This window comes from Felis catus, chromosome E3 (genome assembly GCF_018350175.1).
Source record: "Felis catus isolate Fca126 chromosome E3, F.catus_Fca126_mat1.0, whole genome shotgun sequence".
NCBI classification, from domain to species: domain Eukaryota; kingdom Metazoa; phylum Chordata; class Mammalia; order Carnivora; family Felidae; genus Felis; species Felis catus.
Genome location: NC_058383.1, coordinates 22,601,440 through 22,629,221, shown reverse-complemented (window position 1 = coordinate 22,629,221; position 27,782 = coordinate 22,601,440). Strand labels below are relative to the sequence as shown.

Sequence of the window (27,782 nt, the reverse complement as noted above, 5' to 3'; positions counted from 1 at the left end):
AATATATACTCTCAGTAAGAATGTTGAGCAAATAAATACTTATCATATGGGACAAAATTTCCAATGATACCACCAGATTGGGACTGTAAACATCTGTCTCTCAAAGTCACACAGGCAAAGGTAAAGATGATGGGCTCAGGACATACCACTGTGTTGATTCAAAGTGACTCTGGGGGCGTCTGGGTAGCTCAGTCAGTTAAATGTCCAACTCTTGATTTAGGCTCAGGTCACGATCTCACGGTTTGTAAGTTTAAGCCCAGCATCGAATGGGACTCAATCTCACAACCGTGAGATCATGATCTGAGCCGAAATCATGAGTCGGATGCTTAAATGACTGAGCCACCCAGGCACCCCTGAAATTTACTTGTTATACAAGCATCACTGACTAAATATTCTAGTTACAAAACAACTAATTGTTCAGAAAACAATCTTAAAAGGATAGGGAAAAAGTAACAGGCCAAGCAGAAGGTATCAAAATAAATATTTATTAATACCGAAGCTTTATGTACACCTTTAAAAGCAAATGTGCAGATGTGAAGAATTACAAAAATCAATCTAAGATCCCTTCTCCCAAAGTAAGTATAAATGAACATTCAAGATCAGTAGTGCCACTTACATTCAGAATTTAAAAAATGTGCCTTAATGGAATACAAGTAGTTATTTTAAATGTCATCCAGATATTCTTTACAGTTACAACTCTAAAAAGTACTAAGTGGTCAAAAAATCCAGAGCACTGTGTTTTCATCTAATTAGTTGCGGTAGACAAATATATTTCCATCTTTTTGTCCGGCCAACAAATGAGAATGTGTACCTGACCATTTAACGAAAGACCAATGTTGGTCAGAGACAGGTGGCAGGAGGGCAGTACAATGACCCAGAAGTAAGTCCCAGATGGCGATTGTTCCAGAAGTCAATACTGCCGCTGCAAAATGATCTTTCACATCACCTTCCAGGAACCTAATAGCAAGCAGAGAAGAAACAATTCAAATCATATATCAAAAGAATTTTTCGAGTTAAGCCAAAGTCACGCTCCCCGAAGCAACAAGAACAGAAATACCTGGAAATGTGATGCCCATCCTTGAAATCCCAGGGCAGCTGGCAGGTGTGCTGTAGTTCCGGACACAACCGTGCGTCCGGGTCCCGGCTGTGTCTGATGCATCCCGTACCACCCGCACCCCAGCTCTCAGCAGCCTGCCTCCCACTCTTCAAGCGGGCCATGCTCCGACCACCTCAGTGTCTTGGCTCCTGCTGTTCCCTCTCCCATGTGCTCACTTAGCAGGGCTGGGATTCTGCCATCATGCAGGCACGTCGCCTCCCTAGAAAGATCATCCCTCATCTCCCGTCTAGTGTAGGGCACACGTGTACTCTGCTCCCTGTCATGTTATAGGTTTTATTTTCATCGCACTTTTCACTCATGAGATGATCCTGTTTCCATACTTGGTGGCTAGCTCTCCCACCAAGATGTACACATTGTAAAACAGGAATCTGTCTGTCTTTTAGAGACGGGGGCGCTGCAGTCAGTTGCCTGGATCTGAATTCTAACAAAGTAAGAGCTCTGTGACCCTGGGCAAATTATTTAACTTCATCAGTAAAATAGGAAAATGATATGAGTACAGCAAAGTACTTAATACACGTTAAGGGCTTAATATAAATTAGTTGTTATTCCTCACTGCCACATCACCAGCATCTCGAAGAGTCAACCTCAGTGAATGTTCTGAGTGAACCAAATGGTACTTTTTTTTATCCCAGGCTCCCACCCAACTTTGTGTGACTGACTCCAGACACATCTGAAACTCCACAAAGTCTTCCTTGACAGTCTCTCCCTAACCCTCCACTGCCAGTTAAGGTGCTCCCTCCATCCTGTGTGCTCCCAAACACTACAAGCCTCATGGTATTTTGTGTGCTGAACATTAGTCTCTAGTTGCCTCCTATTTCCATGAGATTAGAAACAGTAGTGCCCTCTACGGAATTGGCACCAGATAGGTATCAAGGTTTGCTAAATAAATGAGTTTGAAGAGTGACAAAGGAAATGCTTGATTGAATAGTTCTCTTTATCCTAAATTTCTAGGCCAGCGACTACGGTTCTCTCCCCAAATCCAAAGAAACGAGTTCTATACGTAAGCACGTATTGCAGATGACAGTCCTGAGGTTCTTGGTGAGCTAAGAACGTTTGCAGAAATGCCACTTCTGGCTAAGGGCACAGGGAGAGAGACCATCTTTTAGAACACTGATGCAGCAAGCTTGGCACAAGATCCCCCAAAAACACAGAAACATACATTGCACCTACCAAGGTTCCTTATCCTTGTAAACTGTTAAAGCTAGACTTTGTGATCTTGATTTACTAAATCTGTTTTCTGTCTCTGCTGTGCATTTCAAACAATAATAAAAGTAATCTCTAGGAATGACCCTTCCGGGTGTGGCTGGGGTGGCCTAACAACACCAACACTCCTTTAGAGCTCTAGAGAGCTCACAGAACACCTGGGATACCAATAACGGTATCACTGATAAATAGATCTTCTCATCAGTCAGTAGATAAATATCAATTGCTTGCACGATGGAGACTCGTCAGATTTCAAAGTAAAAGAGGCCTTCCCAAAGTAATATTTAAAACTTTCTTAATTTAGGTTTTACGGAAAGGACATTTTTGTAGAGGATATTAATTACTTAATTTGCATTTGAAATGTTTTTGTTATGGGAAAAACAGAGTTTGAATACACATAAAATAACCTATCCAACCCCATAATGGTGGGGATAAGAATGTAGGGAACCTGGGATTTGACTGAGATCTACTAAACTTTACACTTCTTCCTACTTGACATTCTTACTATGGTCTGCAGTATTTCATGTTTACCATTCATCTAAGTGACACAAAAACATCTGGTTTTTTGTATTTGCACACGTGCCTTCCAAAATGTCATACTCAGTGAACAGCAGCACACACTTGCCTTCCAGCCTGCCCTTGGGGAAGACAGTAGAGCATCACACCCACACTCAGGGTTGTCTTAGGGTTAATCACAATCAGCTGAAACACGGGGCTTCCCAACGGCTCACTCTCTTTGGCACAAGGATGGCTCAGGACAACAAACAGGAGCCCCTAATTTAAAAGAGAAATGAATAACCAAATAAATCAGCAAGAGTATGCTGGGAAAAAGAAAGGGTTGGCAGAGACAATACCAAAGAATTACAAGAATGATCAAAAGTCTCAGGTATCCAGGATTTAATCACTAAATCACTAGCTCATTTTTCTTTTCAGGCAAACTGTTGAGATGATCACTGAGCTGGCCTTCTGGCTCCTCTAGGTCAGGGCTCAGTCAGTCTTGTAGGTGGGAATGTAGCTGATTCACCAATTTCCTCCATCTTAGACACTACTAACATCTCATGCCATCCATTTGGAGAAACGTCGTCACAGGGAAAGAGGGCATAGAGACATGCAAACGGAGTCCTCAAACTACAGATATTCATTGGCAAGTTGGTTTTTGAAAATTCAGAACACATTTTCCCATAAAAATAATCTTGTAAGTGGTGACTCAATTTCTAGGCCAGTCTGCATTGCCGATTTACGCTTATAGAACAAGAGTAACAACAACAAAAAAAAAAAGACACCATCACCTATGGTTGTTTCCATGGGAAAATGTGTTACAGACCTCTCCCAGTTTTAAAATTATATGATCTAATAATAACATGATTATGTGTGAAGACATATATATCACACAGACATACACACACTCACGATTGTATATGCATATGTTATATATTGAAAGTAATTCTCTTTGGAGGTAAAATGGAGAAAATTAATTATGAACCATCTTAGGATTAGTAACATTCATTTCTACTTTATACATTTTCTAGAATGAATGAATTTTTATAATAAAATGAATTACTTTTATAATTAGAAAATCTAGTCAAGAAAAGGCTAGGGGCACCTGTGTGGCTCAGTCAGTTAAGCACCCGACTTTGGCTTAGGTTATGATCTCGTGGTTCAGTTCGTGAGTTTGAGCCCTGTGTCGGCTCTGTGCTGACAGCTCTGACTGAGCCTGGAGCCTGGAGCTTTGGATTCTGTGTCTCCCCCTCTCTCTGCCCCTCCCCTACTCACACTCTGTCTCTCTCTTAAAAAATAAACATTTAAAAATTTTTTTAATAAAAAAAGAAAGAAAGAAAAAGTTCGACGTCCTATACTTAACTAGGAGTTGGCAATTATGGCCCACAGGCCACATCTGGCTCACTGCTTATCTCTGTATGACCCACAAGCTAAGAATGATTTCTGCATTTTGAAATGGTTGAAAAAAGGAAGAAAAATCTTTTATGATATATGAAAAATCATAGGAAATTCAAGTTCTGGAAGGTTTTAACATACAAAAAGTTTTACCTGGAACATGGCCACGCCCATGCGGTTTCATTTTATCTATGGCAGATTCTCTGCTACAGCAGTAGAGCAGAGCACTTACAAGAGAGACCATGTGGCCTGCCGACCTGAAGGTATTTACCATCTGGTCTTACTAACACAAAAACTTTGCCAATTCTTGCACTAAATTATTAAGTTATTTCCAGAGGTTGGCTTCATGGAGTTTTATCTACTATCTGAAACATTTCTGTGTTAAATGCTTTAGTATCAAATAGGTATTAGTGTTGTAATAACAAAGATACAAAGTTATTTCAATGCCTAGTAGGTAAATGTAATAATTTCAGAGATGAATTCAACCCTCTTATTTTAAGGATGTAAAAAGGTAGCCTCCAGATAATGTGACAGATTATATAAGATCACACATCTTCTGAGTTCAATTCCACAGACCCAGCCAGGCCAGGGAAAGTTACAACCCGTGTATTCCAAGCGTGTGGTATTAATGCGCACAGGGTTGCCACTGAGGCTACGAAAGTCAGTCTCCATACAAGTGTGAAGCCACCCGCTACCGCCTCTGTTGTGGCTCGATGGTGGGTACTTAAGGGTTACCTCTGACTCCTGGACAGCTGCCTGCAGCCTGTTCAGATGTCCAAACTAGACTGTAAGTCAAGTCTATTAACACAATGGCTGAGAAGCTGTTTTCGCTTCTATGTGAAAACACTAAAGCCTAAGGGAAAAACACATCTAGGACCATTTAACCATCCTCTCTAAGGGTATGTGTTCACATCGTAAATCATTTATGGCAATGCAGTTGAGAGCCAAGTCTGGTAACAGGCATGGTATTTCTTAGTACAAACTCACAGCTAGAAATAAACGTTTGCTCTTAGGACATACAGCCAGAAAATTTATCAAGCCGTCACATTATACCAATACTTATTTTCATCCATAGATTTCAAGAAAGAACTAGGGTGCCTGAGTGGCTCAGTTGGTTAAGCATCTGACTTTGCTTCAGGCCATGATCTCATGGTTTATGGGTTCCAGCCCCACATTGGGCTCTGTGCTGACAGCTCAGAGCCTGGAGCCTGCTTCAGATTCCGTGTCTCCTTCTCTTTCTGCCCCTCCTCCACTCATGCTCTGGCTCTCTCTTTCTCTCAAAAATGAATAAACGTTAACAAAAATTAAAAAAATAAAAAAAGGACAAACACTGTTATCCAATTTTGAAAAAGATACACAACAGAGAGGGTCTGTTAATTACTTCTTACTAAGTTACTGCTCTTACTCAGTGAGACCAACAGCCACACACAAAGCAGACACAAAGTGGTCCCAACAGATCACTACTTACCATTTCAGAATAGGCTTTGTGACAGACTGAAGCTTGGTAGGAATCACCAATGTGCATCTTTTTCAGGAGCTGACCAGTTTTTAAATTCCTTAGACACCAAAAATAAATAAGCTGATAACATTCTTCTAGCAAACTGGTTTTCACATAATATCCTGTTATTTATCACAGCATACTTTAGGAGGTGACCAAGGGAGAAACTAAGGGACACAGTACCTTAGTTTTGTTTAATTACATTTGTGTAGTTACATTTGTTTAGTTACAGACTGAGCTACAAATAGGGACTAGAGGTTGACATTGCCAGTAGTTTAACTTGACAGTCCCACCTGAGATTGAATCTGCTATGTCACTAGGAATAAACCTCTCTGGACTGCATGAGGAAAGTTTATTTATCTTATTTGACTGGGTATGGAAATTAGGCACATGGTATGGCTCCAGCATTATGATTTTGTCACATTTTTTATTATGCCTAGATTTTCCTTGGAAGACAATGGTCAGGAAACCAAATTTATTTAGATAGGAGACTACACCTAAAATAGATTTAGAATTCTGTTTCTATTACCGTGTTTATACTAGAACTAGACCAAGGTAACAGAGAAAGATGGAAAGACTGAGGTGGGGTAAAAAATGGAAAAAGGAAGAGAGAAGAGGGTGAATATAAAGAAGAAACAGTCTGGGGTGCCTGGGTGGCTCAGTCGGTTGAGTGTGTGACTTCAGCTCAGGTCATGATCTCACGGTTCTTGAGTTTGAGCCATGCACCGGGCTCGGTGACGACAGCTCAGAGCCTGGAGGCTGCTTCTGATTGTGTGTCTCCCTCTCTCTGTGCCCCTCCCTGGCTTGTGCTCTGTCTCTCTCTCAAAAATAAACATAAAAAAATTTTAAAAAAAGAAAGAAAGAAGAAACACTTTGTTGGAACCACTTCTTAGCTTTACTGAGCATTTGTGACGTTGATAACTGCTCTATCATGGAACTCTACTGATGAAAACCCTCAGCTGACTTCCCCTTAACCAAAACATAGAGTCCATAATCTTTTTCATAGTATCTATAATCCTCACGAATTCTGTGCTACGATCCTACATTACTGTTCCCTATCATGCATATTCCTGGCTCTGCACCCTTGTTCAATCTATCCTCCCAATGACCTCCCCAATCCTGACCAATTCCCGTCTCTGTTACGGACCAGTGAATGCCCTTCCATTCTTTATGGCCTCGATTATGTCCTGCCTCCAGCTAGCAGCAGGAGCTCAACTTAGACTCTCTCACTTCTCCCTGCCTACACCAACCCACAGAAATCTCCTCTCCTCCACTTCCCTTCATTACTGTCCTTGTGCCTCATTTTTAATTTAATATAGACTGTAACAGGGTGTAATGTATTCATTCAACAAATATTTCTGAATCTTCTGTGGACCAGGTTCTGTGTATAAAAACAAAAGACGGAAATCTAAATGCTCATGTACATATGCAAGGTTTTCCTTGCCAGGGACACCAATGGGTTTATCCCCTATAGAGGTTAACATATGCTCTATATTTAGTAACTGCTCTTTCCTCAAGTCCCAAAGCACTCTGTCCAAATTTCTATCACTTTGACCTTGTCTGAATTGTACAGGAATTGTATGCTGTGAATTGTAAATTGAACTGTAAAGCAATCTTACTTACTGACTAGATTTTAGAGGCTTCGGAACCAGGATTCACATCTACATCTCTCACAGAAAACAGTATATAAGTAGAGACTCAAATATCCATTAATGATTGAAAGATGGGTGCTCAGTTAATATAGCTTAACCAAAATTAAATATTTAAACCTTCAGCAAGCTCCAAAAAGGGCCACTTGAACCTTGAGTATAATATGAATCACTTTAGACATTTAATACATCAGGAGTTAAACAGGAAAGGTGACCAACAAAGTACATAGAGCCCAAAAGGTAAATGAAAACTTTTGATACACAATATGATCCATACATCTTTGAGTAAGTAGCCTACACAAGGTGTTAAGACAGGCCCTGAGAAAAACAAAAGGTATGTACCCATCTTCAAGGACTTCCATAACACAAAGTAGCATACGCTAAGTTAAAAAACAAGAGGCATGGGGCGCCTGGGTGGCGCAGTCGGTTAAGCGTCCGACTTCAGCCAGGTCACGATCTCGCGGTCCATGAGTTCGAGCCCCGCGTCAGGCTCTGGGCTGATGGCTCAGAGCCTGGAGCCTGTTTCCGATTCTGTGTCTCCCTCTCTCTCTGCCCCTCCCCCGTTCATGCTCTGTCTCTCTCTGTCCCAAAAATAAATAAACGTTGAAAAAAAAAATTAAAAAAAAAACAAGAGGCAATATTGGGGTGCCTAGATGGCTCAGTTGGTTAAGCGTTCAACTCTTGGTTTCAGCTCAGGTCATGGTCTCACAGTTTGTGAGTTCAAGCTCTGCAATGGGCTCTGCGCTGACAGCATGAAACCTGCTTGGGATTCTCTCTCTCTCTCTCTCTCTCTCTCTCTGACCCTCCCTCCACTTGTGTTCTTTCTCTCTCTCAAAATAAGTAAATAAATTAAAAAAAATTTAAGGGCAATATTTAAAAACTTAAAAAAAAAAAGGCAATATGAATTCAGAGAGGGAAATGTCAATGAAAGTTGAGGCATTACAACAGAACTCAAAGCAACTATGGGACTGAAGATACCCCTTAAACTTAGAACTTACACTTTGAAGCTAAGTATAAAGGTCCCTCCTCAATCTCAAATTCTGTTGCAATCCATTATATATATAAAATGCTAAAAAAATTACTCTTAGGATGGGAAGAAAACAGGGAGCTGAGGAGTATGGACTAGCTGGAGAGAAATTTTTGTACCAAGGCATTGGGGAAATGGAAGCTGAAGAAAAGCAAACATTGTGGGGAGGGGAGGGCTGGGAGGAAGAATGTTAATACAGTAAGAGTATGAAAGAAGATCTGGAGGTAGGGTATTGATTGATGACAAGGAGACCGATTGCTAGATTATATTAATAGTTCAAGAACCAAATAATGAAGGTCCAGACTATTGAAATACCAGCAAGAACAGAAAAGACAACTTTGGTAAGGAATATTGTCCCCAAATTAGACCTCCATGCACAAACACTGAGCTAATGCCAGAAGTGGAAACCTGCTGCTCTAGACAGTAGGGCCATCTGAAAACAGTCTCCTGGCAGATTAGGACATGGTCATATTTCAGAGGCCCCCAGGTGGGGAGGGGACAAAGATTCTCTTAAGGACCATGCTCTCCTGGCTTATTCCTAGAGAGTTAGGGTTGGACAGGGCAGAACCAGTTAAAGGAGAGGGCTTCTGAGGGGAAAAAAAAAAAAATTAATTTATTGTCTTAATACAAACTAACCTTGAAAGTACCTTTGGCTGGGTAAGGTTCTCCCCAGGGTAAGGAAAGAGAAGTGGCTGGGGACTCCTTGACTCTGGTTTCCCTATCACAAATTTGTTAACCTGGTTCCTCTAATCAGATATATTTTATAATTTTGGATTATAGACAGTATGAATGACACATCACATAAACTCTGGATTCTGTTAGATTCCTCTAAAGAATATTGATTCTCCCCCCCCAGTAAACAGTTAACTTGGCTTACCCAAAATTCCAAATGCTGATCTTTTTGCCTTACCTGGGCTGCTTCAAGTCTGACCTGTACACATGTAGTTTAAAGGCTAGCCAGATTACCAGGTAAAGATTATAGCTCAGAATTTGAGGCTCATTCTTCAGCTCTCTCTTTATGGGGATTTCTCTTCCTCACTTGCTAGCTGCTGTGGTCACCCTGAACTCTGTCCTTTGGTTCTTTAAGTCAGGGCCAGAAGGTTTTCTCTCAGGCTTTTAGTCCCCCATGTGCAGACTAGGGCTTGCCCTCTGGCTAAAAGCTGTAGGAACAGGAACTTGCCTACTATTTCCTATTGACCACTCTCCAGTATCTTTCTTCTTTTTCTCATTCCCCAGTGCCTTCAGATAGTTGTTCTTTATACTTTGTGCAGAGTTTATAGTTATCTGAGGTAAAAACAGTTGGTTTGATAAAAGCCATCAACCAGAAGGAGGAACAACTGTATATTTTTGACAATGGTAAAATTTCGTTTACTTTGAAATAGTCTACTTGGACTGATCTTTTTTCAGAATGTCTGAATTAATATGATGTTCTTGTTGAGACAAGTATATGTCATCTGACAGGAAAAAACAAACAAACACAATCATACTTACAGAGTCTCTAATCTTAACAACCCCATGAAATTGGAGGTATACCCTCATATAAGAGAAGAAACTGAGGCCCTCAAGAGAAAGCTTACCAAATAACAATGTTGTTCATTACAGTGGTACCAAGCAGAGCTTCCTGCACCCCTTGCACCTCAGCAAAAGTTAGTACAGTCTCTTCAGGGGACATCAAAAATTGTTTTTCTTTGCTTCTGCATTTAAAACAGTATTAAAAATTAGCACTTTGTACCAAAGCAGTTTCTAAACAGCCCTTCTACATATTGCTGAGCTATGCATAACATGCACTAACCTGACATCAGAAAAAATTTCAACTAGAAAATGTGTATTAAAAACTTTCTACAATAAACATACACTACTTTTATATTCTCTACCTGGATATATTTGCAAGCACCTCAAATTCATCATATCCAAATTTAAACTTGCCAGGGGGGCCTGGGTCTCTAACTGACCCAGTAAAGCATACTGTCCAACTCTTTATTTCGGCTCAGGTCATGCTCTCGGCTCAGGTCATGATCTCATGGTCATGAGATCGAACCCTGCATGGAGCTCCAAGCTGGGCATGGGGCCTGCTTAAGATTCTCTCTTTTCCTCTCCCTCTGCCCCTCCCCTGGACATATGCACTCTCTTTCTCTCTCAAAAAGACAAAACAAAACAAAAAACTTGCCACCTCTCTCTTTAAACCTTGTGTTTCTTTCTGCATTCCCATCTAAGTGAATTGTACCACTGTCTACCCAGGTGACAAATGTAGAAACCTGGATGTTATCCTTGTCTCCTCCCTCTCTATCTACTCAATCACTAAGCCCTAATGATTTTAGTCTCCTCTTTCTCAAATTTGTCTGCTTCTTCTCATGTCCACTAATACTTTGCTAATTTAAGCAAGCAATTATTTGTCTCTTTCCAAGATTACTACAGGTCATGAATAAATAAGACAAGAAGGTCCATGACCTCTGTTATTACGAAACACAGGTAAATAATCACAATAAAGCATAACAGACACAGAGGATGTTATGAATTCCATTTGAAATATGCTGAATCTGGGGCGCCTGGGTGGCGCAGTCGGTTAAGCGTCCGACTTCAGCTAGGTCACAATCTTGCGGTCCGTGAGTTCGAGCCCCACGTCGGGCTCTGGGCTGATGGCTCAGAGCCTGGAGTCTGTTTCCGATTCTGTGTCTCCCTCTGTCTCTGCCCCTCCCCCGTTCATGCTCTGTCTCTCTCTGTCCCAAAAATAAAATAAACGTTGAAAAAAAAAAAAAAAAAAGAAATATGCTGAATCTGAAATACCCACAAGATGTCTAATAAATAGGCATACAGATCTAAAGGCTGGGTTCAGAGCTAGAAATATATGTTTATAAGTGGTCAGCACCTAAACAGTAATTTAAGGACTGGAAACCAAGTGCAGAACAAGAAAAGGGTCTAGGATCTGGAGGCACATGTGAAATCTGAGGGGCACGGGCACATGGAGATTTCAAAGACTGAAGAAAGAATAAACTATGTTTGCTGAGCCTCTCCACTCCACTGGCTTCCTCCCTGCTACATCCAGCTTCCTCCTCTCTAAACCACTTCGACGAAACAGCCTAGTGTTGAGGCAGACCCTGCCATACGATCCTGCAGCCCAGAAAAACAAGAGGCTAGTGATCTGACCTTCTCTGAAAGCCTGTGATAAAAGCATTCTTTAATAATGAAAATCAACCATCTTACCTTCCATCTTCTGCAAATGTCATGATTTCTACTCGTTGGTCACAAAGGGTCCCACTGCTACTGACTAGCCTCCTCTCTGTCAGGCCAAGCACAGCTTTTATATTTCCAGAACTCAGTAGCACTTGCTTTTCACATCCACCATCAGAGGAACAAAGTAATGACCTAAGCCAAGTATAAAAGAAAATCGGAGAAGAGTAAGCCTTTTTTTTTTTATTTTCAAATATTTACTTTTGAGGGGGTGCCTGGGTGGCTCAGTGGGTTAAGCATCTGACTTTGGCTCAGGTCATGAACTCACGGTTCATGAGTTTGAGCCCCACATCGGGCTCGGTGCTGACAGCTCAGAGCCTGGAGTCTGCTTTGGAATCTGTGATTCCCTCTCTCTCTCTGCCCCTCCCCTGCTCTCACTCTGTCTCCCTAAAAATAAATAAACACTAAAAAAATTTTTTTAATTATTTTTTTTTTAGCATATGTGCTGCCAAAGTGAGCACTTTTTAATTTATTTTTGAGAAAGAGAGTGTGTGTGCACACAGAGAAGGGGCAGAGAAAGAAGGAGACCAATAATCCAAGCAGTCTCTGTCCACACTGCCAGCAAAGTGCCCAATGCAGGACTTGAACCCAAAAACTGTGAGATCATGACCCAAGCCAAAAATCAAGAGTCAGACGCTTAACCAACTGAGCTACCCAGGGACCTCTAGGAATTAGCCTTTAATATGAAAGGACTAGGGGTGCCTGTGTGGCTCAGTCAGTTAAGCATCCGACTCTGGCTCAGGTCATGGTCTCGCGGTTTGTGGGTTTGAGCCCTGCATCAGTCTCTGTGCTGACAGCTCAGAGCCTGGAGCCTGCTCCGGATTCTGTGTCTCCTCCTCTCTCTGCCCCTCCCATGTTCATGCTCTATCTCTCACTGTCTCTCAATAATAAATAAACGTTAAAAAAAAAAAAAAAACCTTTATTTATTTATTTTAATGTTTATTTATTTATTTTTGAGAGAAAGCATGCAAGGAAGGGGCAGAGAGAGAGGGACATGGAGAATCCCAAGTAGGCTCTGTGCTGTGACTGCAGAGCCCGGTGCAGGGCTCAAACCCACAAACTGTGAGATCATGACCTGAGCCGAGATCAAGAGTCAGACGGACGCTTAACTGAATGAACCACCCAGGTGCCCCTAAGGTTCAATTTGTTTTTTTAATTTTTTAAATGTTTATTTATTTTTGTGTGTGTGAGAGAGAGACAGATTGCAAGTGGGGGAGGGGCAGAGAGAGACTGAGACACAGAATCGGAAGCAGGCTCCAGGCTCTGAGCCGTCAGCACAGAGACCGACACGAGGCTCGAACTCACGAACTGTGAGATCATGACCTGGGCCAAGCTCAGACGCTTAACCAACTGAGCCACCCAGGCACCCCTCCTAAGGTCCAATTTTAAATGGAAACTTGAGCCAGGGATATAATTCTATCACTAGGTTTTTTTTGAAACAAATAGCTCTTGATCTAAATTTAGATTCTTTCAAGATTCAAGCCTAGGTTATGACTTGCACTCAAAACAAGCTGACAGAGACAAAGATGAAGGAAAGAAAAGAATTACTCCTTGAGAGTTACATACCTGATTTCCCTGATTTCCAAATTTCCCAAAGCCACGCACACGAGGTTACAAACATCAGGCACTGGAACTATCTGTAACACTGGAACCTAGATAAAACAAAAATAGCCAAAAATTGAATTTGGTTGTTTCATTTTTTTTTTTAACAATATAGTTTATTATTTAAAAAAATTTTTAAATTTATTTACTTTTGAGAGACAGAGTGTGAGCAGGGGAGAAGTAAGAGAGAGAGGGAGACACAGAATCTGAAACAGGCTCCAGGCTCTGAGCTGTCAGCACAGATTCCAACACGGGACTTGAACTCATGAACCACAAGATCATGATCTGAGCCAAAGTCAGACACTTAACCGACTGAGCCACCCAGGTGCCCCTGGTTGTTTAATTTTTAATTAATCTAAATTTTCCAAAATCTGTCACATTCCCTTCTATTCTCACTGTACCAGGATAGTTTCAAACACTGAACAAAAGTTTAGCAAACACCCTCTTTTTATAAGCTGCAAATCCAAATAAGTTATAGGCAAAACCGTGTATATAGCAGCACTTACTTAATGAAATCTACAGTTCTAATAATAAAGGAAAATTTAAATAAATTCTGGCAGAAGTGGACAAAGGGAACATCATGCAGTCATTTAAAATAAGTTTATTCACATAAATAAATATTTATTGACCACCACTATACAAAGCACAGTGCTAAAAGCTATGGATATACCAAAGAACAAGAATGAAATTTGCTAAGAGTAGATCATAAATGTTCTCACCAAAAACAAACAAACAAACAAACAAAAACTATGTGAGCTGATGCATGTTAATGAACGCGATTGTTGTGGGAGTGTTTTCTATATATATCAAATCATCACAGTGTATGCCTTAAATGTATTACAATTTTGTCAATATTACTTCAGTAAAGGTGGAGAAATAAATAAAACTCAAAATAAAGTATGAAGAATATGTAGAGGGGCGCCTGGGTGGCTCAGGTCATGATCTCACAGTTTATGAGTTTAAGCTCCCGCCTCGGGCCCTGTGCTAACAGCTGAGCCTGGAGCCTGCTTCAGACTCTGTGTCTCCCTCTCTCTCTGGAGCCCCCAACTTGTACTCTGTCTCTCTCTAAAATAAATGACCATTAAAACTTTTTTAAAATTAAAACTAAAAAAAAAAAAAGAATTATGTAGAAACAAGGAAAAATGTTTGTATAAGTGAGAAAAGGCAAATTTAAAAATTTTAAGCACATTAGGACTGCAAGCACGTAAGATACATATGAAGGTGGACAAAGACTAGAAGAAAATATATTAAGAAAGGAAGCAAGAAAAATGTTTTGGTGAGGGGTAAGGAATACAAGTATCAGCAAATTTAGAAGTCAGAAAAGACACGAAATTCTAAGCTTCTCCAACATATCTAGTATAAAAATCCATTTCCCGAAAAACAGGTGATAAAGCAAACCAGAGCACAACGTTAACTGTAGAATCCAGATGGTAGGCATATGGGTACTCACTGTACAACTTGTCTCTATGTTTGACAATCTGCATAATGAAATGTTGGAAAAAATTACTGATCCCTCTGTTCTGCCTTACATGGTTGTAGGTCCCATTCTTGGTAAGCTGCCCATCTATATTACCACGTAAATAATTGCAAAGACCTCTCCCAGCTCTAAGATTCTGACTTACCTCTGTAAAGTGCCAGGAATAAAGTTTTTCCCACTGCCAAGTATCTAGAGGTTTCCAAAGAGAAACTACGTATTCACAGGCAGTTATGATACATGGCTCTTTGAAACCAGCTATTTCCCACCACATGGCACTCACGTCCACGGAACAGGAACCAGAAGGATTCTGAAATAAATAGCAACAACACTTATGTTAAAGGGATACTTGGGGGTCTGTTTTTGTTTGTTTGTTTTTAATGTTTATTTATTTTTGAGAGACAAAGAGAGACAGAGCATAGCAGGGGAGGGGCAGAGAGAGAGGGAGACACAGAATCTGAAGCAGGCTCTAGGCTCTGAGCTGTCAGCACACAGCCTGATGCAGGGCTCGAACTCACAAGCGGTGAGATCATGACCTGAGCCAAAGTTGGATGCTCAACCGACTGAGCCTCTGAGGCGCCCCACTTGGGGTCTGTTTTATGAATAGAATATGAATATAGAATATGAACATGAAAAGTGCTGGGTTCCAAGGATTAAATGAAATACTAAGTAAATGTAATTAAAGTTTTATACAGGTCAAAGCTAGCTTAGTTGGTGGAGCAAGTGACCCCCGATTTTGGGGTTGTGAGTTTGAGCCCCACACTGGGTGGAGAGATTACTTAAAAATAAAATCTTAGGGGGCACATGCATGGCTCAGTTGGTTAAGCACCCAACTTTGGCTCAGGTCATGATCTCACGGCTCATGAGTTCAAGCCCTACATCGGGCTCTGTGTTGACAATTCGAAGCCTAGAGCCTGCTTCGGATTCTGTGTCTCCTTCTTTCTCTGCCCCTCCCCTTCTTGCGTGCGCGCTCTCTCTTTCTCAAAAATAAACATTAAAAATTTTATAAAAATAAAATCTTTAAAAAAATTTTTTTAATGTTTATTTATTTTTGAGAGAGAGAGAGAGAGAGAGAGAGAGAGAGAGAGAGGGAGAAAGAGCGCAAGCAAGGGAGGGGAGAGAGAGAGGGAGACACAGAATCTGAAGCAGGCTCCAGGCTCTGAGCTGTCAGCACAGAGCCTGACGTGGGGCTCGAAACCACGAACTGTGAGATCATGACTTGAGCCAAAGTCAGACGCTTAGCTGACTGAGTCACCCAGGAGCCCCCAAAATAAATAAAATCTTAAAAGGAAAGAAAGAAAGAAAGAAAGAAAGAAAGCAAGCAAGCAAGCAAGCAAGCAAGCTTTGTGAGTCTTATGTAACTAAAAAAATTGCCCCCACACACTTATATCATGATGGATCTAAAAATGTGTAGCTCCAGAATGGAACAGATTCAGATTTAATCACAAAACATGGCCCATAAGAACTTGCCCATTTGGAAATGAAACATCCTGATGAACCACCCACGGGTTGAAGAGGGAATAAAAATGAAACAACGTGGGGGTTAAGGGCACCCACTTCCCGCGTAGTCAAAAATCTGCATATAACTTTTGATTTCCCCAAAACTCAACTACATTAATAGCCTACTATTGGAAGGAAGCATTACTGATAATGGAAACAATCAACACATATTCGTGTGCTATATGTATTATATACTGTATATAATAAAGTATAGAGAAAAGAAAACGCTATTAAGAAAATCGTAAGATGGGGCGCCTGGGTGGCTTAGTCGGTTAGGCGTCTGACTCTTGATTTTGGTTCAGGCCATGATCTCATGAGGTTGAGCCTCACGTCAGGCTCTGTGCTGGCAATGCAGAGTCTGCTTAGGATTCTCTCTCTCTTCCTCTCTCTGCCCCTCCCCCACCTGTGCTTTTCTCTTTTTCTCTCTCTCTCAAAATAAACTTAAAATAAAAAAAAAAGAAAATCATAAGGAAGAGAATATACGTTACAATTCTGTAAAAGAATTCTAATGTGTTTACTGAAAAAAGATCTGCATGTAAGTGGGCTTTTGCAGTTCAAACCCATGTTGTTCAAGAGTCCACTGTAGGGGCGCCTGGGTGGCGCAGTCGGTTAAGCGTCCGACTTCAGCCAGGTCACGATCTCGCGGTCCGGGAGTTTGAGCCCCGCGTCGGGCTCTGGGCTGATGGCTCAGAGCCTGGAGCCTGGTTCCGATTCTGTGTCTCCCTCTCTCTCTGCCCCTCCCCCGTTCATGCTCTGTCTCTCTCTGTCCCAAAAATAAATAAACGTTGAAAAAAAATTAAAAAAAAAAAAAAAAAGAGTCCACTGTATTTCCACATGAGCAAGGAGAGCACTGTGTATCCAAACACACAGAGCATGGCAAAGTGGTATTTCCAAAAGAAACTTACAATCATAAAGGCATTTATCAGAAAAGAAGAAAAATAAAAATAAAGTAAGAAAACAGCTCAAAAAGGTAGTGAAACAACAATGAAATTAAGCACAATGAAAAAGAAAAGAATTATTGAGGATAAAAACAGAAACAAACGAAATAGGAAACAAAAAAACTAATTAACAATCAATACAACCAAAAGCGTTGTAGACCAACAGAATGGAAAATCTCTTAAGTTTGATGCAGGAAAAAAAGTACTTTAGAAAATGGGGAATTGGGAGAGAGGTTTAACCGAATATACACAGACAAAAAAACTACTAGAATAATAAATAACTTTTTACCTACAAATTAGAAAATACAAATGAAATGGTTGATTCTTTAAGAAACCAAGTTATTCAAATGGACTCAAGAATAACTTTGAAATGACTATTACTATGTATCTTTTATACTAAAGGAATCTGGAGCTCAGAGGGTAAATAATTTGCCCCAGGTCACACACTAGTAGTTGGCAGAAAGAGTTTATGTGGGTTTGAATCTCTTTCTTTTACACCAGTTGTTCTCAACTGGGGGGAATTTCGCAAACTTTCCCTGGTGGGTATCTAGCCATACCTGCAGACATTTTTGGTTATCATAACTCAGGATGGGGATGCTAGTGGCTCTATAGATAAGGCAGGGCTGCTGCTAAATGTCCTACGATGCACAGGACTGCCCCTGCAATAAAGAATTATCCAGCCCCAAATGTCCAGATTGCTCAGATTGAGAAACCCTGCTCTGTATCATGCTACTTCAAGCACTACATACAAAGAGTTAACTAGGACACAGGTCCAATCCACTTCTCTGGATTTACTAACATATCATTAACAGAATATTGTAACTTACATTTCTCAGAGTTACACACACACACACCCCACATAGCCTATGAAAGATTAACCATTCATTATAATCTGGAACCACTACCTATTTTCTCATAAATCACAAGTGATCCTTCTAGAAACATTACAGCATTTGGAAAGGAGGATCATGAATGACTTTCTCTCTGTCAAGATGCCTGATTTACATTTAGACACAAAGTTGAGTTAGCTTAACTTGTTCTTGGCAATAGCTTGACATATAAACTTCTTCTGGAGAAGATCTCAAGATATAAATACAGCTAAGTATTGTGAAAAACAAAGAGTTTACAGGTTTTTTCTGAATCTGTTTTGCCAAGTTTCGTTTAACAGTGCTAAATTAAGAATGCGAAGATACAGTCAAATTCATCCTAATTTTCCTATGAATTCATTAAATTTTTTACATGTAAGACACACGACACAGCAACAGGGAATGGTCTTCTGACCTTTAACTTCGAAACCAATTGTAGGTGGCCTGGGATTAAGCCATTACAAGCAGGAAGGTCTGCTACTTCAGTCTGTGAAAATAAAAGTCACACTGTTAATGTATGCTTTATAGATGACGTCTGCCCACCCTGCTCCTTCGTGTCTACTCAATATGTGTGATTTCCTCTGATAACAGCAGCAAAGCCCTATATGCAAATGCTTCCTTGATGACAAAGGGAATAGGATCCCCCATATTTAAAAACACATTTTATATTAACCTTAAATTTCCCCCAACTGAACTTAATGGTTACAGTGAAATCATAACAAAGAAGCACATTCAACCATTCCTAAACACTGAGGAGCCAATGTGTAAGAAAGTCATGCTGCCCATATTCGCTAAGATCTTTCATTCCGTCATAGAAAAATCTTACCATGGAAGTGGACCGTACCTGCTCAGTGGACTGTTTCCACGACTCCACGTGCATATTTCCACACAGCTGATTTTCTTCGGAAGTGACTGACTCAGTGGGAAGAAGTTTTGCTTGGGAACCAGAATCACTGTCACAGGAAGGCTGTCCTTCCCGACCTGACACAACCGGGCTGCCATCTGATTTTGAGGGGCTGGCCCAACCGTCGCCTTGCTTCCGATCACAGTCTTTCAAGTGAGGAAGTTGGGGTACAGAGCAAGTTGATCCAACCACCTCCGTGGACACTCTTTCACAGCGTGCTTGGGAGGCGAAAGCTGGAGTAGTGCCTAGGATGGGGAAGGCGGGCGAACACACATCTGCCGTCAGTCTGTCATCATCCTCAGGGGTGACGGTATTGAAAGGAGTGAAAAGTACTATGGATGAAGAAAGGCCCTTCTTCTGAGGCTGGCTTGTTGGGTTTGGTGTTTTAGGTTGTGCTTTTCCTGAGAGAACAAGAATTTCCTCTTCCAAGTCCTCCATTTCAATATCAATTTGTGTAGGTGTCATTTCTTCCAAAACAACACAGTTTCCCTCCTTAAGGAGCTTATCCCCATACATTTTTGATACAAAAGGCTCCACTGATTTTTCTGATTGGGACTTCAGTTTCTTAAGCTTAAGAGGTCCAAAGTCTTCATCAGGTAACTGAAAATCTGTGGTTTTGAGAACAGAGGACAGTTGCTTTAAACTTAGCATCTCATTCTTAGGAAATGAAGCCCTGAATGCAGCAGAATCCAAAGCCAAATAAGCATTATTTCTGGAAGAAAGGGAGTCCTCTTTTTGACGATCATCTTTCTTCCCTAAAATAGAAAGGAACAGCGGTAACAGCAAACATCCAATACCCAACCCAAAGTGAGCTTCTGAACTCCAAGACAGTGCAAAATGCTTGTTCTCTTCCCACCCATGACTCTGAAACCTATGAGCAGTTCAAGAATCAGCCACAGGCTGGTGGTTAACTAGCAGTTCTCCTTTTGTAGCATCAAAAACAGCATGGTGCTGATGACACTAGCTGGAAGAAGACCAGGGTCTAGTCCCTGCTCTGCCACTGATCTGCCATGATCTTCGGCAAGTCAATTCACTTCATTTTCCCTTGTCTCTCATACGGGAACTGCACTAAGAATCTCTTCAGTCCTTTCTGCTCTAAAACTACGATTCCAACAGACTACCAGAACACAGTCTACAAAACACTGGCCCTTCTCACTGAAGGAAACGTAAGTCTCCCTTTTCAAGCAGAGTAATTTACTATTTAAAAAAATGTTTACCTATTTTTGAGAAAGAGACAGAGTGCCACCAGGGAGAAGCAGAGACACAGAAAGGGAGACACAGAATCTGAAGTAGGCTCCAGGCTCTGAGTTGTCAGCACAGACCCTGATGGGGGTCTCGAACCCATGAACCACGATATCATAACCTGAAGTCAGACGCTTAACCAACTGAGCCATCCAAGCACCCCAGTAATTTACTACATTTAAAGCAGCTGGAATTCTATACCATTCAACATGTAGACCCAGTTGGCCCAACCACCTCTGCAGACACTTTTTCAGAGCATGTTTGGGAGCCAAAGGCTGGAGTAGTGCCTGGGATGGGGAAAGCTGTCTCCACCAACTTATAAATGAATAAACTGTGGCACATACTTAGGGAATATTACTCAGCCATAAAAAAGGACGAAGTATAGATACATGCTGTGATGTGGATGAATCTCAAAAATCAGCTAAGTGAAAGCAGCCAGACACAAAAAGTCACATAGTGTATAATTCCTTTAATATGAAATATCCAAAACAAGTAAACTCACAGAGAGAATATAGAGTGGTGGTTGCCAGGCACTAGGGTGGAAAGGAAATAGAGAGCAACTGTTTAATGGGCATGAGGTGTCCTTCTGGAGTGATGAACATGTTTTGGAACTAGGTAGGGGGCATGGTGGCACAAGAATGTACTAAATGCCAGTGCATCGTTCACTTGACTCAAAATGGTCCATTTTATGTTAAGATCACCTCAAGAAAAAAAAAATTTAATGTTTATTTTTTACTTTAGAGAGAGAAAGACAGAGAGAGAGGACAAGCGGGGGAGGGTCAGAGAGAGGAGACACAGAATCTGAAACAGGCTCCAGGCTCTGAGCTGTCAGCACAGAGCCCGATGCGGGGCTCAAACCCACAAACCATGAGACCATGACCTGAGCCAAAGTCAGATGCTTAACCGACTGAACCATCCAGGCACGCTGAGAAAAAAATGTTTAATGTAGCAGCAGGTTACTAAATTCACAGCAGAGTATTTCAAAGTATACAAAAAGATGCTTCTAGATTATTACTAGATTGCCCTACTTTCTGATTGCTTTGTATTCTTGTTGGCTTAAAGAGGACAATAAAAAAGTCATAATGATTACAGGTTTTTAACGAATTAAAACTAGGGATAAAGATTGTGTTGTACCTGAATAGATACTAATTTTAGATGAAAATCTCATACATTTTCCTTTTCCATGTCAACTTTTCAATCACATTAGTGAATTCTGGCATCACAGAGCCAGGTCTGAATCCCGGCTCTGTAATTTTAATGAATTAAAGCCACTTTCATGAATTAAAGTCACTTTAATCTCCTTGTGCCTTAAGTTTCCTTGTCTGTAAACTGAGGGTAAAAACAGACTCTGCCTCATGTAGGGTTGCTGTGATGATGCAAGGAGTTAGTGTTTGCACATTTAGAAAATACCAGGGACACAATTAAGTGTTGGCTATCATCATCATCATCATCATCATCATCATCATCATCATCATCTGCACTTAGATTTACCTTTAATTCTCTTCTTACCATGAATAATTGCCTTTCCATTCTGCTCTTTGTTCAAGGCAACCTCTTCCTTGGATCTATTAACATCTGATGTGCCAAAAGTTGGCAAAAGGAGTTCACCATCATCTAATACAGGGGTGCAGATTGACTTTGTTTTTCTTCCGTGTCTCCTACCAGATGGCTGGATAACTGCCTTCCTGGAAAGGTTATCTTTAGGGAGCCCAGTGGGAGAGTTGACTTCAGTTAAAGAGGGACGTTTCTGAGGACTTCTTGAACTTGGTTGTCTTGTGCATGTGTCAGAGGTCCTAATTCCACTCCGGTCAGTTTCTTCACTGGGAAGGTTTAAATTTTTAGTTGCCTCCTTACTTTTATTTTTATACCCTTTCTTTTTGACACCCAAATGATTTTGAATTACAACTTCCAGGGCTACTTTTCTCTGGTAACTTGACATGCGTCGTGTTGTTCTAACATAATATTCTGCGGGAAATGGAAGGCCTTCGAGCATTGTGCAAGAATGTGTTTGATTTTCTGCAGAAGGAGAGATTACTTCTGGGCTAAGACTCTTAGATTGACTTACAACCTCTTTTTCCTGAAGACTTTCATTTCTATCATCAAGAGTGTTATGGGGAGATTTTAAACACTCCTCTGTGTGATTCTGTCCTTTTAAATTTTGGTTTCCATTTGCTGATAAGTTATTGTAAGCGAATTCATTCACAGAGCACAAATTATCTGTCTCTAAGTCAGGACTTCTAGGCAGCTGGCCACTTGCACTTACAGCTTTATTTACCTCTGGGTTATCTGTAGAGACAGTCATTTTTTGGTCTTGTGCCTCTAGGTTTACAGGTGAAGCAGGGATAATGTTTTTTAAATCATGAGTAATGAGTTCACAGTCGCCTTTAGGAGGCTTATGTTCAAGGTGCTGACCACTACTGTTACTTGATGGAGTAAATGAAGCAAGTGCAGACACTGTGGGGAAATGATTTCCTCTTACGAGTGCATCAACAACTCTTTGTGGTTTGGCAGTTGGTGGAGTTAATACACCCCTTACGTTAGTTTCTGTCACTGGTGCTGGAGAATCCAGAATGTCACACGTAGAACTTGAAAGGTAAGTTCTTCCAGTTACAGGTGTTCTAGGATTCTCTCTATTGATTTCTTCCAGTTCCTTTAGTCTTTTTCCAGAGAGTATGAGTGAATCCGTGTCAAAGAAAGATTCTCTCGCCTGTGAAGTAAATGTTCTCTGCTGCTGCTTTCTTCTCTCTGGCAACTTACTCTGCCTTTTCTCACCACTAGGACCACTGACCTGGTAGGGAAAATGTTCTTGGATATCACTTTGTATATGTAATTGTTCCACGGGGCCATGTCCAAGGTTGAAGGACTCAGGCTCAATGTCAAGTGTGATAGGTGTCTTTTCTCCAGTTTCTTCATCCAGATGGGTGCTGATTTGTAACGTCTCACAAGGAGATACTTTATTTTTAGATTCTGAGGAGAAAAAAATATATAATTAATATTTTTCTTATTAAAAAAATTTTTTTTGAAGTTAATTTATTTTGAGAGACAGAGAGAGCGAGCGAAGGAGGAGCAGAGAGGGAGAGAGAGAGAGAATCCCAAGCAGGCTCTGCACTGCCAATGCAGAGCCCGACACAGGGCTTGAGCTCATGAGCCATGAGATCATGACCTGGGCCAAACTCAGATGCTTAACCAACTGAGCCACCCAGGTGCCCCTAAGTGATTTTAATACCACCTTTCTATTTCAATGGCCTCCAATTTTATGATTATAAATTACCTATTAACATGAGTAATGACCATTGTTTTTTTAGAATACTTCCAGCTAGATTTTTTTCCTCTGTACATATAGAAGTGCTTAATCAAAAAAAAAAAAAAATCTTTCCAATATTTACACAATAAATATAATTTCTAAAAGCTGAAAGGGGAAAAGATCAACTAAACAACTCAACCAAAAAAAAAAAAAAAAACCAGTTCATTGATTACAGATGGGAGAAAATTTATGAAATATGCATCTGATAAGCATCTAATAGCTAGAATATATGAAGAACAGTTATAATTGAACAAAAAGACATATAACCTAATTAAAATATTGGCAAAGGACTTGAGTAGATACTTCTCTGAAGAAAATATACAAATGGCCAACAAGCCATAAGATGTTCCATATCATTAGTCACTAGGAAACACAAATCCAAACCACCATGAGATACCACTTCACACCCACCAGGATGGTTATAATTTTAAAAACAGAAAATGGGGGCGCCTGGGTGGCTCAGTCTGTTAGGTGTCCGACTTCAGCTCAGGTCATGATCTCACAGTTCGTGGGTTTGAGCCCCGCGTTGGTCTCTGTGCTGACAGCTCAGAGCCTGGAGCCTGTTTCAGATTCTGTGTCTCCCTCTTTCTCTCTCCTCCCCTGCTCATGCTCTGTCTCTCTCTTCTCAAAAATAAATAAACGTTAAAAAATTTAAAAAAACAAAAACAAAAACAGAAAATGACAAATGTTGGTGAGGATGTGTAGAAACAGGAATCCTTGTGCATCATGGTGGGAATGTAAAATGGTACTGATGTTGTAGAAAAGAGTTTGGCAGTTTCTCAAAAAGTTAAACAGAGAATTACCATATGACCCCACAATTCCGTTCCTAAGTATGTACCCAAAAGAACTGAAAAAATACATCTATACAAACACTTGCAGATGAATGTTCATAGCAGCATAATAGCCAAAATTCATAATAAACAGAAAGTAGAAACAACCCATATATCCATCAACTGATGAATGGATACATGAATCATGGCACATCATCTATCCAATGGAATAGGACTCAGCTGCACAAAGGAGTGAAGTGCTGACGCATGCTTGGATGTGTGTATGGAGGCATGACTGCTGGAAACATCACGCTAAGTGGAAGAAGTCAATCACAAAAGGTCACATAGTGTATGCCTCCATTCATATGAAATGCCAGAATAGGTAAATCCACAGAGAAAGTAGATTCGTGGTTGCCAGGGGTTATGGGTAGGATGGCTACAAGGCTTCTTTTGGGGATGGGGAAAACATGCTGGAATTAGACGGTGATGAGGGTTGCATAGTCTTGTGAGTACACAAAGAACCAGTGAATTATACATACTCTTTAAAAAGAGTCTATGGCTAGTCTTTATCTTCTGGCTGTGAGAAAAAGAATCACAACCAAATATACCCGGAAAATGAATAATAAAGCAAGCATAAGTAAACGGGCTAGCTTCACCTGAGTGGTTTAGCTGTGGTGAAATGTCCTGCTGGAGCAAACAATCATGTTCTTCCGCTGTTTTCTTAACAGAATTCTTAACCTTCTCAGCTCTTTGGGCACGCTAGAGAAAACAAAAACAGCTTACGGAACAAATTTAAGACAAAGAAGGTTTATCTTAAAGCTTTATTATTAGGAAGAATTGTTTGTATATAGTTCATACTGTGATACCTCAATTTGAGAGAATAAGATTCACTTACCTGGAGGCGGGCCAGCGTCTTGCTGTATTCCCTTTTCAAGAATGCTAACTTTTCCTTCAACTGGAAGAAGAAAAACAGCAAACAACGCTGAGCAGGTGGAAAGAAAGAGTCAGAGAGAAGGGACACAGTGTCTATCAGACCCGAGTGTGCAGGGCTTAGTAGGTCCCTCAGCAGCAGACGGCGGAGGAGTAGCAGGCACCCACACTACTTTCACTTCTCACAAAGCACCAAGCTTTCCAGCATCTTAGCACATTTACATACACTGTTCCCACCACCTGAAGCATTTCCTCCCCAACTCATTTTGCTAAGTCCTTCTGATTCCTCAAGCCTCAACTTAATTTTACTTCCCTTGGGTAGACTTCTAGATCCTTCCCGAAATCAAGGTTAGACATGCCACCTCTCTGCTGAGCTTCCTTTATCACAGTACTTATTATATCCACTATGCTGTCTGTTTACTTCTGTTCCCCCTTCTCACTGTGAGATCCCTGGCAGCAGGAGCTGACATCCTCAGACACTCAATCAACAAATGCATCTCTTGTCAGGTATAAACACCGTGTGTCAGTTATTGTTTCAGGCGCTAAAGATAGAGTGGTCAAGCTTAGGCAGAGTGAGGGATGCAGATAATTAACAAAAAAATGCATACACAGATAAGATGTATCACATGGTAATCAGTACCCAGATCAACAGGGAGATGTGAGAGTGCCTGATCTACTTTTTTTTTTTTTAATTTTTAATGTTTTTTTATTATTTTTGAGACAGAGAGAGACAGAGCATGAACAGGGGAGGGGCAGAGAGAGAGGGAGACACAGAATCCGAAGCAGGCTCCAGGCTCTGAGCTATCAGCACAGAGCCCGACGCGGGGCTCGAACCCACGAACTGTGAGATCATGACCTGAGCTGAAGTCGGACGCTTAACCGACTGAGCCACCCAGGCACCTCTGCCTGATCTACTTTAGGTAGCGTGGCCAGAGAGGCATTTCTGAGGACTACCATTTGAGCCCAAACCTGAAGGAAGAAGAAGCTGGCTTTAAGAAGATCCAAGAAAGGGGCACATTTGAGCCCAAACCTGAAGGAGGAAGGAGCTGGCTTTAAGAAGATCCAAGAAAGGGGCATGTGTGTAGTTCAGTCGGTTAAGCATGACTCTTGATCTTGGCTCAGGTCATCATCTCACAGTTCGTGAGTTCCAGCCCCGCGTCGGGCTCTGCACTGACGGTGTGGATGGAGCCTGCTTGGAGTTCTTTCTCCCTCTGTCTCTGCCCCTACCCCACTCCTGCTCGCTCTCTCTCAAAATAAATAAATTAAAAAAAAAAAAAAAAGATCTAAGGGAAAGCAATTCACCCAAGATCACACAGTTTATAAATGGTATGATCCAAAACTATACAATTGAGTTCTAGAATCTGTGCTCTTTTTTTAAGTTTATTTATTTATTTTGAGAGAGACAGAGAAAGAGCAAGAATGGGGAAGGGCAGAGAGAGAGAGAGAGAGAGAGAGAGAGAGAGAGATTGAGAGGGAGAGAAAGAGAATCCCAAGCAGGCCCCGTGCTTCATCACAGAGCTGGAGGCAGGGCTTGAATCCACAAACCATTAGATGATGACCTGAGCGGAAACCAAGAGTCCAACACTTAACCAGTTGAGCCACCCAGGCATCCCTAGGATCTGTGCTCTTAACCTCTGTGCTAGACTGCTTCTCACAGGGTCCTCTTTATCACCAACCTTATCATCATCTGAGAATTATTTTGTTGACTTGGAAATGACCTATCTCACTCCCCACGGGAAGGTAAACTAAGAAGACTGATGAGTTAATATGAATGAAGAGTTTAGCACAACGCCTCAAACAGCCAGCACAAGATACATTCAAATTAACATCATCAGCACTAGCACAAGATGGCATGAATAAGGACGGTCGGTCAGAGCATCTATAGTAGAAGCAAAATTCCGTTAATACATAACACTACACAGAAGCCAGATTAACATGTATCGACATGGATGAAACACGGATAAGTAAAAAGGACGTTGTAGAACCATTCAGATCAGACCATTTATGAACAAAAAGATACACATCACTTTTTGGTGGCCAGGGAATAAATCACACCCCTCCAATCCCCCCACCTCCGTCCATTACACACACGAAAAGATCCGAAGCACCGACTGTTCAGAGATTTCCCTAAGGGAGTGGGTGAGAGAAGCCAAGGGTGAGAAAGAGTGTGGGAGTGAAGAGGATGTCAAAGGGGACTTTGGCTTTATCCAGTTTTACATTTCGTACGTATTTAGGCATTACTGCTGTTAAGAAAATTTGTTCTTTAAATGCCACCACGTGAGCTCAGCATTCTTCCATCCATACGTTCACTCCCGCTGCGTCCAGAGGTCAGAGATCACTGCCTACCCGGGACGGCAGAGGAAACAAACACACGCCTAAAGCCTGCGCAAGGGGTCAGAGTTCCGACTCAGCCCTTCCCTCACACCCCGGCACCTTTTCCTTTTCCTCATAGCTGAGAGGTTTCCCGGGAGGCTCTTCCATCGGGCCGCGGCCGAACGGAAGGAACAGCCGTCGCCGGCCCCGGGCCTGCAGACACGAGGATGCCGGCTGGCCTTGGGCCCCGGAGGCACCCGGGAAGGAAACTCTGCGCCCGGGATCTTCCCCAGGGCGCTACCAGGTGGCACATGCGGGCTTGGC

General features: G+C 41.3%; 1 protein-coding gene across 3 annotated transcripts; it reads right to left on the bottom strand.

Annotated features, from left to right (window-relative positions):
* Positions 1-464: 464 nt before the first annotated feature.
* On the bottom strand, positions 465-27,782 carry PALB2 (partner and localizer of BRCA2). 3 transcript variants are annotated; one of them, XM_019820792.2, is made up of 13 exons: positions 27,579-27,782; positions 25,111-25,170; positions 24,872-24,974; positions 21,651-23,108; positions 18,840-19,654; positions 18,411-18,482; positions 14,840-15,001; positions 13,182-13,267; positions 11,589-11,750; positions 9,965-10,081; positions 5,682-5,769; positions 2,946-3,094; positions 465-957 (listed from the first exon to the last, which is right to left on the bottom strand). In XM_019820792.2, the coding sequence occupies exons 1-13, from the start codon at positions 27,624-27,626 to the stop codon at positions 750-752; spliced, it is 3,528 nt and encodes a 1,175-aa protein (XP_019676351.2). In that variant the 5' UTR covers positions 27,627-27,782; the 3' UTR covers positions 465-749. The 3 variants fall into 3 exon arrangements, with proteins under 3 accessions (XP_019676351.2, XP_006942297.2, XP_044904044.1); XM_006942235.4 differs by having other exon boundaries at positions 18,840-19,507; XM_045048109.1 differs by lacking the exons at positions 465-957; positions 5,682-5,769 and having other exon boundaries at positions 2,947-3,094.

Bases quoted from the DNA above. Each gene is read 5' to 3' on its own strand.
- PALB2 (XM_019820792.2), bottom strand. From the start codon at position 27,626: ATGGAAGAGCCTCCCGGGAAACCTCTCAGCTATGAGGAAAAGGAAAAG. The intron at 11,751-13,181 runs GTATGTAACTCT...TACTTGGCTTAG, and splicing joins TTGGAAATCAGGGAAATCAG to GTCATTACTTTGTTCCTCTG. The intron at 958-2,945 runs GCAAGTGTGTGC...GCTTGCTATTAG, and splicing joins CCCCAAGGGCAGGCTGGAAG to GTTCCTGGAAGGTGATGTGA.